The sequence below is a fragment of the Grammomys surdaster genome, unplaced genomic scaffold, assembly GCF_004785775.1.
Source record: "Grammomys surdaster isolate TR1022 unplaced genomic scaffold, NIH_TR_1.0 134, whole genome shotgun sequence".
Taxonomy (NCBI): Eukaryota; Metazoa; Chordata; class Mammalia; order Rodentia; family Muridae; genus Grammomys; species Grammomys surdaster.
This window is the reverse complement of record NW_021604592.1, coordinates 3,265,361-3,280,863: the sequence shown is the minus strand read 5'-3', so window position 1 is coordinate 3,280,863 and position 15,503 is coordinate 3,265,361. Positions and strand designations below refer to the sequence as shown.

At 42.4% G+C, this 15,503-nt stretch overlaps 1 protein-coding gene across 4 annotated transcripts in view; it reads left to right on the top strand.

Annotated features, from left to right (window-relative positions):
- Nucleotides 1–3,314, top strand: part of Cadps2 (calcium dependent secretion activator 2) — a 501,414-nt gene extending 498,100 nt beyond the window's left edge. For all 4 annotated transcript variants that reach the window (XM_028762525.1, XM_028762526.1, XM_028762523.1 and 1 more), the window contains one exon: nt 2,383–3,314. In XM_028762525.1, the coding sequence (XP_028618358.1) occupies nt 2,383–2,556 (174 nt within the window). In that variant the 3' untranslated portion in view covers nt 2,557–3,314. The remainder of the gene's footprint in view (nt 1–2,382) is intronic.
- Nucleotides 3,315–15,503: the final 12,189 nt, after the last annotated feature.

The following is a 15,503-nucleotide window of genomic DNA, read 5'->3' as shown; positions in this document are numbered from 1 at the left end:
TAAAGGAAGTCATTCCAACCAAACCCAAAGGGCACACTTAGAAACTTAGTAAATCATGTGGCACAATACTGTACCATTGTTCTCTGTAAGTGAGGAGCTCGTGTGTTGTGTGCTTAATATAATTTTAATCTAATTAGAATGACAACTATAGTGTTTAATATAAATGTTTGTGGCAATAATGCCATGTATGATAGTAATCACATTTTCTAGACAAAATTCACATTTCAGAGTTACTTCTCGGGTTTTAAATGTGAATTATGACTTTTAGTATCATAAAGCAATGTCACCTTAGTGGTACTTATGGATAACTTAGGAATCAGAAGGCACCTTATGAGTGGATCATAATAACTATTCCAGTTAGGGAATATGAGGGTGGTAGACTATATGTGACTTAAGCTATTGAAATTTAAGTGGAAATAGATTTGATCGTCTAAGAAAAGATACTCTCCGTATTTAAATCCCATTCGCTGTGGAGACACTGACTTCAGACGCCATGCAGTGAGTGTCAGCCTTCAGCTCATTTGTAGACACTGGTGTTGGTTTTTAACATGAAGTTTATTCCTGTCAAAGTGATCAAATGAGAAAGATTACATTGTCTTCCACCCTTACATCTACATATCATTTCTAAAACTAGAGAGACCGTGGGCACAAGTCAAGGAAAGAGGGCAGGAGGAGAAACTGAGGCAGCTCCAGAAGCCTCCATTACCATCAGTGCTCCTGCTTTTCCCAGAAAGCTGTGGGCAGAGCTCACATGGGCTGAACAAGGGGACTAGGATGGGCTTCCTGACCCATATGATAAGTGCCTTTAGTGCCAGTGTTGGAGTTTGCTGGGATTGTCTGAGTGTTTTGATAGAACTGTTTGACAAAGTCTGCTGTATTGAACGGAACAAAGCTTCTCTTCATTGTGTTCCCATCTACTTGGGTTATGATGTTGCACAATGTGATACAATATCCTTCTCGATTTGATTCTTCCCTCCACCCCTCCATCTATTACTTATTTTAAAAACAAACCAAAAAAAAAAAAACCGACCTGCCAGCAATCACTTAGCAAATCACTTAGCAAAATTGGCATCAACTGACACTTGGGGAAGTCCACTGAAGTCTGTCTGCTTCTGATTCTAAATCTAGCAAACAGCAGAATTGTGAAAGACGCTTATTTAAAATACCTTTTAAAACTCCTCCATGAAATGATGTATCTTCATGAGTTCTCAGTTTCTCCATACAGATAAGTAGATGTTCTTCTCCTACTTCCAAAGTCAATACTACTATACTATTAAGCAGGTCTTATTGAGTCCTGAAAATAATCACACTTTAAACATAAGACCAGGTTTATAGGTTACACATTTTAAACCCACAGGGGGAACAATTGAAGAACTGCTATAGACTGACCAATTACATGGCTAGGTGTATAAAAGGTGCTTCCTCTCAGGCCCGACAACCTTGAGTTGATCCCCAAGATCCATATGGTAGAAGAAAAGAACCAACTCAAACAAGTTGTTCTCTGATAGCCACACACATGCACACAGACAAACTACACACACACACACACACACACACACACAAAACAAATGCAATTTTAATTTTTAGAAATGAGTCACTATAAAAAGAAACAGTAACATTGAATTGCACTAAAATACTAAACATTGAATCCTGCTCATAGGTAGTCCATAAATCACAGCTCCAACATGTTATATGATGGCTTATTATTTTACCAAAAGATATAAATGTTTGTTTTATTTTTCCTAACTATGGAAACATTTTTCCGGAATTGTGATACATACTGTCCTAGGAGCATTTCAGAAGAAAAAGGTAAAAGGCATAATATAGACATAACTTTCTGGTAGCATACCATGAGGAAATACATTTTATAAATTCTTAAGTCCATAAAATGTGACCTTCTTTTACTCATGATAAACTTTCTTCTCCAATGCCTGCCCCAAAACTAATATATTTTATAAAATTAAGTCTATTTTTCAGTATTAAAGGAAAAACTCCCCTATTGAAAACCTAAGAAATCCTTCCTATTAAAAATACACGTAAACATATCATGTTACCTTTGTTACAGACTATTCAGTACAAAACTCGGTGCAATTAGTAATGTTTGGAAAAGAGAGTTAATTTGTCATCTGGTAGTCACAACATTTTGACCTATCCATAGGATTAGAGTTTGAGTAGCCCCATCCCAAGTCACTCATTCTGTTTTCTCCCCAGAAATACACTAAGATGATTGGTATGGGTTAGCCACACTTAGAATCCATTCATGGATCTCCTCCATACTTCTGAAATGCCCTTCAAGTACACAAACATATATCTGCACATACAGGCATATGTGTATGTGCACACGTCTGACTAACCAAAGCAAATACTCTTTTCTCCTTCTAGAAAACCTATAGGGATTTCCGATTGCAGGGTGTGTTGGAGGGAACCCTGAACAGTAAGACATACGATACGCTGCACAGACGTCTAACTGTGGAGGAGGCCACAGCCTCTGTCTCAGAAGGAGGAGGACTTCAGGGCATTACCATGAAGGACAGTGATGAGGAAGAAGAAGGCTGATGACAGACAGTGCCATGAAAGGAAGGAAGTCCTTGGCATCGCTTTGTGTACCTTGTCCTTGTAACTCTACTCACTGTCTTGACCAAATAAAAATGCTCTAATTTCTTTAGAAATGTGAACTTGGAGATAAAGAGAGAAATGTCATGTATTTTTGGAGAGAAAACCATATTCACATGTATAGCTTGACCTAAAAATTGGCCTGTGCTCGTGACTGGAATATGAACTATTTTGTCGTCTTGTTTTGTTTTCTTTGTTTCTTGTTGTTAGTATATCTGACTTTTCTTTTTATTAGTCATAACAAAATAATGTCCTGTGTGTCATAGGAGAGATGCATCTCTCACGGCACAGCATTGTGAAGAGAAGCCATTTCTGGTCACAGCACCAGCCCTGTTGTACTTCTGTCAAAGTGGTGTGCCTCCCACTTATAATTCATGTACAAAGTTTGTTCTGTAATTTACCAGTATTGTGATGTGTAGAAAACTTTAGCCTTGGTTTTCATAACTCTGCAGGTGTAATCCTGGACTTCAAAGAGAGTCATACCCACATGTAGACTAGACTACCCACAGGCTTACACCCTGTTTCTTTCTGAGCATTGTTTTTCATGTGTACTCACTCCATCGCCAGGTGTGCTTCCAACAATACAAGTGTAACAGCTTGCCGGCAATAAAAATCCATTCAGTCAGAGCAACATCTGTGTCCATCAAACTTAAAGAGATTAAATGCAGTATAAGATATTTGCAGTATCTCAAACATCCCAACTACCTGGCTCTGTGTCTTGGTTTTATTCCATGATGTTTTGTTTTCAACCAAATAAGCAAAGGTTATGAACAGTGTGCTCTGTCTTAGCAGGCCCACAATCTGATAAAAGAATTATTACAAGAACATACATTCATAGCAAAAAAAAAAAATGTTAACTACCTACTCAAGTACAATATATTAATAATAATAACTATCGTGCTCACTTTGGCAGCACATATGCTAAAATAATAACTATCAGTAGCTAGTAGTATTAGTATTAATACTAATGTTAATTATTAGTTGGCACTGCTATTACTAATTCTCCCAATGTTTTCTTGGGAGATTTAAGGGATATAGTGCTATGATTTGTAATTTCCCTGACTCTTTATGTTGGTTTTTTCCTAAGATACATATTTGTATTCATATTTATTAATTTACTAATATTACTATACTGATATATTAGTATTACTTACTGGTGTAGTATCCTACTGCACTTATTCACAAGTAAAGATTTGCTTGATGTGGGAGTTTGATATGTTGCCCAAACTGGTCTGGTACTCTTAGGCTCCCATGATCCTCCTCTCTCAGCTTCTTAAGTAGCTGTTACTATAGGCATATACCAACCACACCTGTCTATACTGACAAGTAATTTTTCAGTGTTTAAAAAAAAAATGAATGTACTACTGAGTTTATCAACAATGATGTGATGAAATACCAGAAAGGCCTTGAACTTCGGAACTCGTTTCTCCTGTCGTGCCACATAAATGGTGACTAGGGCACTCAGGGTAGTACACAAAATCTGGTTTAGCCACAAGTATTACATAGCAATTGTTGGGCCCTATGATTCGGTCCTAAATGTAAGATTGCAAGGTAAACAAGAGAAGACAGTTTCCTCCGTTGTCCTCAATGAGAGACTAAGGACTCACTGGTTTGGAAAGCAGTTTGTCCACAGACACTTCTTTCCTCCATCATCAATGCCCTTTGCCTTGAATCCCTAAGTATCCGGGCATGTGACCCTTAACTCCCCAGTGGCCCTTTCTCCTCAACACAACATTGCTCTCTGCGTGGAAAACTGTGTACATGCACACGTGCATGCTTGTGCGCAGAGTGGAACGCTTGGCCTTATACATTCTAGTGGCATCCTGCACTGTTGACCTATTCCAAACACCCCTTTTTCTGCAGTGAAATGCCCATTTTTCTTAATAGCGTGTCAGTGTAATTGACTCGGGTTGTTCCATGTCCTGACTGAAGACTGCTGTCCCCTTAACTCTAGGGGAATTCTTTAAAACAGTGTTAGTCCAAAGGAAAGGTCTAGTTGGCAGGACTCACAAGCAAGGGGGAAAGCAGCTGATGCAGGAGCATTGCCTGTGGCACCTGTCTGTGACAGCCGAAGGTGACACTTTCTGCTGTTATTTAGTGACCCGTTCCCTCCTTCCTACACAATATGCCCACAGGTAAAACAACAGCAAAGCAAGTTATGGCCTTGCTCATATTTTGTCTACTCACACTGACCCTTGAGTCACAAAACTGGGCGCTAAAATCTTTAAGGAAGTAACTGAAAAGGAGAGAGAAGTGCTTCTGTGAACTTTTTGCCCAGAAATTCTCTTTACCCTATATAACTTCATTGTTCACTGATGTGCAGAATCCTTGGTTTGGAGACCCAAGAAACTATGAAAGCAAGCTCAGTTTTAGATGGTATTATTCTTTCAAACGTACTTTTAGGGAGGAAAAATAAAACCGAGTATTCGAAAACCTATCAAGTCCTGCACAAACTTTTGAAGTGGAATCACGCATCGTGAATGTAGGCAAGAGGAGAGAATTATAGGTGAGGTCCATCGGAGAAGGGTTATAAACCCATCTGCAAAGAAGGTTCGTTCAAACGTTTATGAAGAAAGAGCATCTCGATGTCTTTTCCAACAAGAAACAGTGCTACACAGCCCAGAGGAAACCTCTGTGCGCCGGCTGTGGGTAGTCCCGTGCTTTCACGTATTTTTCCACTTGAATTGCCTTTAGCCCGCGCTCATTGTCCCTGGCTCAGAAGAAGAGATTTCCTGCTAGTTCTCTAATGTCGGTGCAGAGGGGTTTGGGGGCCCATACTCTTCTCCCCACCGGGTCGCAGCCTGACCTGAGGCAATCCTCCTTCGCCCTCAATGACCCATGGTAACCGGGTCTACCATTTCTTCCAGGTTCCTAGAGGAGCAAAGAGCTCGGAAAATCGGGAAATCGGTTTCCTCTTGTACTTTGCATGGCAAAAGGGGCTCACAGGGTGGTGAACGCCTGCAGGGAGCCCAGGCTGTGTGCAAACTGCAGCAAGGTACAGAGCGCCCTGGGAAGTCAAGGCTCCAGCCTTCCTTGCGTGGCACGGAACCTGGGAGAAATGTCCCATGGAAGAGGCGATCAGAGGAAGACTTGAGTCACCTTTATTTCTTATTCTCAAAACGGAAAATAAAAATTCGCCAGTCTGGGTCTCTGAAGGGAAATGACAGATCTGTGATCCTGGAAAACGTTCTCTAGCTCAGTCACCGCAGCCCAGTGGGTCTCTGACTCCGTACCTCAGCTCACGGAAGCCCCCAGCCCGCACCCATGACCCGGGAACAGTCACACACACACACACACACACACACACACACACACGCACGCACGCGCGCGCGCGCACGCACGCACGCACGCACACCGCCCCAAAAACCCTAGAGGGAAGACAGGTTCCCAGCCCCAATTCAGGATGAGGTTATCCCTGGGCTGGCTACCCCACTGTTAGCTGAAGATGGGATGTGGGTCTGCCTTAAAGGAATCCAGACATTTAAGGGAACAGAGGCCATCTATATAGGCTGGGTTGCAAGTGGGGTTCACAAGTCAGAAGAGCCTATCCAAATATTTTACCTCCCTAAAATATTTGGTGGTTCTCAGGGAGAATGTGCAAACACACTTAGAGTCGGTGAAGGAAGATGCATGCCTGTAGCCACAGCTACTTAGGAAGCTGACCCTGGAGGAGTAGGATCTGAGGGCCAGCCCTGGCTCCTTACCAAAAGAAAAAACACCGCTGTCTCTAAATAGAAACATGAAGAAGTATTGTGATTATATGAATACACACATATGTGAGATATATATATATATATATATATATATATATATATATATATACATCAATGTCAGAGCATTATCTTAGTGTGTGTGAAGCCCTGGATTCAATACTTTATAAGGCAGAAGGAAGTTCCAATTGCTCCTATCCCCCCAACCCCAGGGTCTCAACTATGTAGCTCTGACTCCTGGAACTGACTCTGTAGACCAGGCTAGCCTGAACTCACAGAGATCAGCCTGCCTCTACCTTTCAAGTTCTAAGATTAAAAGTTTGCAATCACTAGGCCTCTGTGTACTAATTTAAAGGGCAATGGAAAAGTACACCGAATATCAACCTAGCCTCCTGCAAAAAGCCCAACTTTACAGTCAGAAAAATGAGTCTGAGTTTGAATAGTGTGGACAACACTTTTCCTCATATCTAAATTCTGCAGCCTTGAACAATGAAATCAGGAAGATTATTCTAAGGATAAGAGTCATGTTGTGAAGTTCTGGCTGCTATTAACTATTTCTTGATAGAGTGATGGATTCCAAAACATGGTAGGAACCCAGCCTGAACCAAGAGGCACCACCAGTTTTACGAGTCACTCATTCTGCCTGAGGCTGGCTCCTACTCAGCTGTGAACCTCCAAGCCATATCTGGGGTGTTTGTGAACTGGGTAGGATTGTCCAGTTCCAGCTTTGTAAAGGAGTTAGGAAGTGAAAAGCAGGACTCCAATCTTTTCAAAGGCTGGGCACTGCCACAACAACCCCTGAAGCTGAGGCTGTGTAGGGAGGCAGCTAGGTGCACTCTGAGGCTACACTGGGATGGTGGAGGTCCAATCAATCTGTGCTAGATCATACAGCTGGAAATCCCAGGACTGGGGTCAATGCAGTTAAGCTCAAAGAAATGTCAGGAGTGAAATCTAGGTGTGTCCTAGAACAAGGTTGCAGCAGGAGCAACCACATGAAAATTGAGAAGAAGCAGAAGAAAAAGAGAGAAAGGGAGAAGGAAAGAGAGAAAGGAAGGGAGAGGGGGGAAAGGGAGAGAGAGAGACCCTTACAGCACTCACCTTCAACATTGACACTGTGGACCCAGGTTTAGAGCAAACACAGAAGCTTGAGAAGAACAACAGGTAGTATCACTATGAGGCAGCATCTAGCCCTAATGTATTGCTAAACAAAGCATTTCTAGGACACAGGAAAATTCAAACATCATTGAGTCCCAACAGAAGGCAGAGGATATACCCTCTGAGAATCCTTTACCCTGATGAGACTGGGACACAGACACAGAATAACCACACAGAAACATATGCTACTGATTCACCAAAGGGAAAAGCAGGGTTGGGACTAGAAGAATTTCACCTGAAGACTGTCCCCCACTCCGGTCTTTCATTTTTAAGAAGCCAACCTGTAACTTCCTGAATCCCAGAAGTGGGAACTGAATGCCATGGTTTTCAGCTGTCCTTGTACCTCGCAACTGTACAATGAAGGGTCCTCGTACTTGTGTACTTATTTGTGAGTAACAGAGGAATACTCTCAACAATGACAAAAATAAAAATCTGTTAGACTTGTCTCCTTCTATCTATATTGAATGTTCCCAGAAGTGATTCTCACTTCCAAGAGGAAGCACAGTTATTTCAGCTGAATGGTTGATCTCAAACAGTCTTAGACACAAGCAGTACAGTGCAGCCTGGCCTATATTTGTTGACAGTACCCATGAACACAGATGCCACCAATATGTACCCATGTAAAAATTAAAAGTAACACATAAAGCTATTTTAGCATCTACTCACATGGAGTCTGGTGTGCCTTTTAGCACTACCCCCCACCCCCAGCCCTTCTCCCATAAGTAGTAACTCTTGAGTCTAACTGAAAGAAAGAAAAATTGTAATTTTAAAGTTTACTCTTCTGGGCATTTTTTTCCGCATAGCATTAGATAATGCTAGCTGTGTCTTTTCAGAAGAGTGTGGTAGGGAAGAAGGAAAAAAAAGTTGTATCAAAGAGTGTCACACAGCAAAAAGACAAAACCCAGTGAGAATGTATCTCAAAAAATGAACCATGAAACAAGAAATGGCCAGGTAAGAAAGTGTTGTGTGTGGCTTTCCTTAGGTTTCCTGGCTTAACAACCTGCTAATAATATTTTCGAGTTGCCTCAAAGTTATTGTATGGGAGAAGTTCATTCATTGTCATTTATTCAAACACTGTAGTTTTGTTGTTGTTGTTGTTGTTACACTGTATGATTACAAGACCTGTTCTTTGGAAAATGAGAATAGTCTGTGGAAGGTTGCTTAACTTTGGGAACATGTAACTGGTTCGTAAGAAGTGAAATCTGCTGTAACCGAACTAGAATTTTTTAAGGGGTTTTGTGAGAGTTAATTCTGAAGATACAGAAGAATGTTCCCTAGGGATACAGAGCTGAATATGGAAGAGGAGTCCCCCAAGGGCAAGCAAAGTCCTTGATGTTGTAAAGAAAATGATTTATAAATACAATTTCTTTGTCTGTCTTTAACACTTCCACTCATTTGACCTAAAATCTACCTCCGAGAAGAGAGGTCATTTTAAAACTCATTTGTCTAACAATTTAGAAAAGTTCCTAACTTTTGAAACAGTGGTAATAGCTTTTCATACATAAAGTTATCTTACTTTAAGGTCTCTTTTCAATCTTGGTGTCTCTTGGGAATGAAAAGAACTTAAAAAAAAATAGTCCCATTTTACAGGGGGAAAAGTTCAAAGTAAGGGAAAAAACCACTGATCTCCATTCTGTACCAGGTGTTCACTGTGTTCTATGTATCCTGGCTCAAGCAGGAGCAATTGGGCGGGGACTCCAAAGACGTGTGTGTGTGTGTGTGTGTGTGTGTGTGTGTGTGTGTGTGTGTGTCTCCCAAATGTTCAGGACAAATTGGTTTTGTGGCTACGTACGAAGAACATTCTTAAAAGGAAATATTAGTTTTTACTTCACTGAGTAATGGAAGAATTTATGCTTCTAAGAGGAGAATTACAGGATCTATTCTGCTAAATAGATGCCCAGGATGGGGGCAGCAGGGGCTGGGGGTGAGTGGTTTTTTGTTTGTTTGTTTGTTTGTTTGTTTGTTTTAGTAAAATTCCGACTTCTACAATTGTAATCAAAACCTTGGAAATTAAAATATAATGATGAACTCTACATGAATTATGAGAGAGAGAGAGAGAGAGAGAGAGAGAGAGAGAGAGAGAGAGAGAGAGAGAGAGAGAATCCTCTGGAGGCTTCTGCAGCAATCCCACGTGTTTTGTACCTGCCCTACTTACTGGTTCTCTATCCTGTCTTACATCTGAGCCGTTTTGACAGTCAGTTGCCTTGGTAAGAGTTGAAATCTTCGCTTACTTGGGGAAATGATAAATTGGAACTTTCTGTTCATATTAAAGGCTAACTGTGTTGCTTGAAATAAAGCATCACCCAAATAAAATGACACCAAGTCTCTTGGAAAGGAAAAGACTCCATCCAGTTACTCATATGCTTGCTGTCTTTTGTATACACCAAATTCTCTTAATTTAAGGGAGAGGGAGAGTCTTTTGCAGTGGAGAAATCTAGACCAGCGGGATGGAAGCCAATTTCTCTTCCTCCTCTCTCTTTTCCTCTGCTACAGCATTGGTGTAAAGGTTCAGGTACTTGGCGTCTTAAGTAAAGAGCTCCAAGAAGCATTGATGTGCCAACACCGGGAACACATCCAGGTCCGCGGTGCGAAAATGAAATCTGTGCCGTTGAATTATTATTTTTGTCCTTTAGGTTTACATCTACGCCCTTGTATTATGTAAATTTCTGAGAAGCTGTGAATCACAGGGTTAGGTAGAGCTCCCCCCCCCCCCACACACACACACATTCGCCTCCTTCACAAGCAACAGGAGCCGACCTCATTCAGTCTTTGAATGATTCACACACCCTTGCCAGGCTCTTTGAGCTTTTTACTCTAAACGCAACTTCCCTTCCAAGTCTTGACCCAGACAGCCTTCTGAAGCCACAGGCTGCTGCCCGCACTGGGGCTCTGGCACAGTTTTTCGTGATACAAAGAAGCCACAAGCTGACAGCCCTTTGAGGTCATCTAGGACCACCAAGTTGCCCGAGGTTCTTACATGTTTCCAGGACTCCTCTGTTAGACTAGTGGCCAGATTTTACCGAAGAGAGTTAAAGGAGATTTCTAGAAAGACAATGAAAAACATCTAAATCTAAAAACTGCTTAATTCAGGCTAGGAGGTTAAATTTGTTTGTTTTAAAGTTTTGAGAGCGGAGCTCTGTGGTCCAGGCTGACCTCGAACTTGTAGCGAACCTCCAGCCTCCGACTCTCAAGTTTACAGGCAACAAATAAGTTCTTCCAGCAAGAAAGCAAGGATCCAAAATGATATTTAAAAATGTAGTAAGAGCCCTTAATAAAGCACCAAGCTTCGTTCTTCTAGGGATTTCCCTGGAGTTGTTAAACTCCAGTAACTCACCCCCTCTGGAGGGTGGAGTGAGGGGCACCGGGACATCAAAGAGAGTCCACCGCTTTGCAGTGAAAGGTGCCACGCTGTTCCTGAAGCCGAGCACCTTCTGCCCAAGGAAGCTGGGGAAAGAAGCCGTAAGGATGATGTCTGGTACCACTGCCTGCTCGTTATTAGTGGAGGGCTGGGATTTTTCCGAGGGACTTATTGAAGTGTGTGACTAAGATCGTAAGATGTAAAAAGAGATCTCTTGTTAGGAAGAGTTCTCCCTTTCGCTGGGATCTTAAGTACCATAGATCAACCCAATTACTTTTAACCACCATCCAACCGGTTTCAAAGGAACCCAAACAAGAACGGAGGAACAAACACAACACAACACAACACACACACACACACACACTCTGCAGGACAACGAATCTGAAAAATTTTTTTGGCATGTATAACTGAGAAATGCTACAGGTACTTTGAAACAGTTTAAGAAGGAGACTGACAAAACTAACGATAACAAGAACAACAACAAAAACAACAAAAGCTTTCATTCCTCCTGAGGCCTGTTTCCTTCAGCCTGACTTGTAGATTGACCCTTCACGTACACCCTGAGTCCTCAAAGCCAAGCTATTAGTGAACATTCTGTTCAAAAACTTTTCAAACGAGCTCTCTGCCATCTGTTTCTGGGTCTCCTAAACGCCTTCCTGCGCCCGGTCCCAAAACTTAGGAGCCTCCCCCTCCCTCTTCCAGCCTTGTGGATCAGTGGAGCGGGGAGGGAGGAGCGGGATCGAGCCAGGGAGGGGCTGCAGGGCCAGTGACAGTCCAGAGGCCAGAGTTCGGGACCAGAGCGGCTGCAGTCACGCTGGCCGACTTGGGGGCTGCGCCCTGGGGAGGCGCTGCGACGATTCAGAGCAGGGCAGGACACGCACAGTACTGCGGGGCAAGCTGGAAGGTCTCGGCACCCGGCCGCTAGAGACTAGCCCCAGATCTCCAGCCCGCTCCAACCCCACTAGCTGCACTCCCCAGCAGTTGCACGAGCATCCTCTTTCCCAGCTTTGGAGGCCTCATTTTAGCTGGGCTTTGTGAACGGGAACGAAGCAGAGCAGAACACAGTGGGGAACGAACTTTCAGCTTTCGAATTTCACTTCTAGCTTCTATTCAAGGGCTGGGCTCCGGCAAGGAAGAGCCGTGGTCGCCTCTGTCCCCACCGCAAGCAACGCGTGTGCAGGCTCCCTGGGCAGCTGGGGCCCAGGGCCAACCAGGCCGAGCGGTAGTGGATGGAGGCTGGAGTAGCCTGGGTCTGCAGGACTGAGCAGGGCAATTTTGAGCCCAAGCAGCTGTGAACCGGAATCCAGGAGGTAAACTAACATCCTAAAAGGCTCTAGAGATTTCTGTCTCACGGATGTTGATTTACCTCTATTGCTTCCCTATTACTGTAATCTGTGTTATTTCAAATTCTAGTATCGCCTTTCATTTCACGAGATCACTTATGGAAGAAAGTTTGAACTTAACACCGAGACTGCTTTAAAAACCCTGGCCAACATCAAGGAAGAGTCGTGCTTTATGTCGGATATGTTATTTTATTGACCAGAAAGTGATTTTAAAAATTGAGAACTTCTGCGAGATTCTAATCAGCCAACTGCATTAATCAGCTTTTCTATCATGGTTAGACACGTTGTCGGTGTGGAAGAAAAAAATACTTTTGGCACGTCCTCCTTTACGTGTTCGCTTCGCAACTTTCAACAACACCCGTTGCAAATTACAAACAAAATTTTGCTGGTTTTGATTACTTGACTTTTAAGCTGCTCCGCGAAAAGATTGGGAAAGTAGAGTTTGTGAACTTCTTTTCCCACCAAGTCCAGGACTGAGTACGTAGCCTTGCAGTGGAGAGGGACACACCTCACAGGCCTGTAAGGAATGGGTGAGAGAAATCCCAGCATTAGGGTAGGGGTAGACACCAACCTGAAGCGGCTGACAGCACGTTTCACGTCCTTTTACAAACAGATTTCAACATGAAAATGCTGTTTTGAGAAGAATGATTACATTTCAACCAAATCTTAATATTAAAGAAATCTTATACCTCCTCCATCCATATTTAATTCAGAGTCTTAACTGGTCACACTACCCTTCACATGCTGTATAAAATTATCAAGAAATCTTTTTAAATATAATACTTTTGACATGATAAGAGATTTATTACAATGTTGTTTGACCTTATTCACCTCCCAGGTCTCCCTAAACCTCCCATCAACCTCCCCCACAAGAATTCTTTGTCATCAGATCAACTAAAAGCATACTAGCAGCCTTAATCTGAACCTGTGGTGACATGCATGTTAATGTGCTAGAAAGTTAGTCCCACCGTGTATTCATTGAGTAAGTCTGAAGTATTCAAGAAGTCTCTTTCCTTGAACCATAAAGAGGCTATGTCCTATTCCATTCACCCATGTCTATCACACACCAGAAGAAACAACAAACCATCAACCAGAAACAAAGATTGGAGAGGAATTTGGGAATGTCTTTCCTCTTCCAAAAGCAATTTGTATTGCCGTTGGTGTTGTCTTGTTAGACAGGAAACAGTGCAAATGAGCCCAAATATAATATCGAGGCTGTCCTAACAACAACAGCAACAACAGCAGTAATGCCTCCTGCTTATTAGTGCACTGTAGCTGATACACTACAGTGGAGCACGGTGTACCTAAAGAACATTGACTGTTGTTCTCGGCGAAAGATTGGAAATCAGGAATGTTTGTTGGGCCTGAAAACCCTAAAAATATGACCAGTGTCAAATCAATGCACTTGACTGAAGATCTGTTATATGTTGCAATATTTTCCAATTCATTTTTAAATTCAAAAAGAAACCTCACCAGTATTGCCTTTTATTTTCAGATTGCAATAATCTTTACTCCAAAATTCCTTACTTATGACAGGGGCTAAGTAAAAGGTCTGGGGAAATTATACACGTCTGAGAATTATGAAGAAAAGCAGTTACATTCTCCAGAAAATTCTAACTTTCAGTTGTTGTGTAGCTGGAAGATGTCCCTTGTTTTTCAGTATTGATCCCACTTCCTTGTTAGGCCTCTTCAGATGGAGAACTGTTCTGGTTTCTTGGGATATCCCCTGTTCCCCAACCCAAACACCTAAAGTCAACTTGCATCAGGGTTTAAAGTTGATAGGTAGGTCAACTAAACTTTGCTCTAAATAAATAGATGAGAGATTATAGGATTTTCCAAGAAATTCCAAAGAATCTGTACATTTCTATTTTGTTATTAACTGAACAAATCTCCTTTATGTTCTTGTAAGTAAATTTAGAAGCTTCTAAATTTTCCAAATTTATTCTCTGTGTTGGTAACCTTTTCTGCAATTTCAAATGTTTGTATTTAAAATAAAGTACTCATTTCTGACGTTAAGAAACTGTTCCTAAATACATTTTGTATTTTAAGGCTATCTTAACCTTATGGAATGCATATTAATTGTTAATACATGTTTTGGTTATATACTGAGTGGAAAATACTAACAAATATTGGCATATCAAGACTTGGATTTGTAAAATACATCTTCCGACTTTGGGATTAGCAAGATCAGGGGTAGCTCAAAAAAAGGGGAGGAGGAAATAATTGATGCCTTGCTGTATTTACTCAAATGACATTTTCAAACACTTGGCAGAAAAGGCAAATCCCGAAAAGACCAGTGAAAAGCGAACTATTGAAATGTTAACTATAAAAAGCCCTTAGCTAATAGCTAATATTTTCCTTTTTAAAAGTTAGTGTCCACTAAAGAGACAAATAAAGACTTTTTTTTTGCCGTTGAGGAGGGGGAGGGGAGGGAAAGAAGAGAAGAGAGAGGGACACGCGACGAACGTAAAAGAAACTGGTGGCACTCAATCAAGAACGCAGGTAACGCTCCAGAGGCAGGTGAGTTATTCAAGTCAGCTGGGGGGCTCCAAAGACTTGCGCAACCGAGCAGCTTCTTGTCTCTTTGCTTTCTTCTTTAAACTTGTTCCGGAGAGGGAGGAGTGCAGCAGGAGGGAGATTTTTAGCTGTTGGGAAGGCAGGTAGGAAAGGGAATCTGATCCGCCCCAAAAGGCAGCAATTAAAGTCTTAACCTCTACCCATCTGTCTTGGGACAGGGACACTCCCGCCCCCGCCTTTCCTTAAGCAGTCCGGGTCACCCGCACCCTTTGTTTGATCAGGGTAAAAGACCAAGGTTCTGCGGGCCCCAAAAGCAAATCGAACGAACATTTCCAGTTGGGGGAAAACTGAGGCCCCGAAACGGTTCCAGAATGCCTCCGGATTTTTGAGTTGCCTCCTCTCTGCCAGGGTGCCCTGCCCCGACTCCCACTCTTCTCTGCTTCTCGGGTTTTAGCAGCTAGAAGTGTCTAGATACCTGAGAGGGGACATTCCCAGGCCTAGCCACTAAGGCGGGTCTCAAACAGCCAGACTCTTCCACCATCTGGCTTCTTAGCCGCCACAACTTTGAAAAAGACTTCTGTTGAGCGTTCCCCCCCCCCAACAATTATTTCTCCAGCATCCACTCAGTCGTCCCGCCTCGTTGTCAGGCCTCAGCAACTCTCTGTCTTCTGCCCTACTAGGCTTTCCTGGCAGGGTCTACACTAACTCACACAGTCTGGGTAGAGCGAGGGAGCCTTGGATCCCTGAATTGGTATGAGATAGAAAGGGGGTTTGGAGAACGAATAACTTGAAAGCCAATTACTTCCT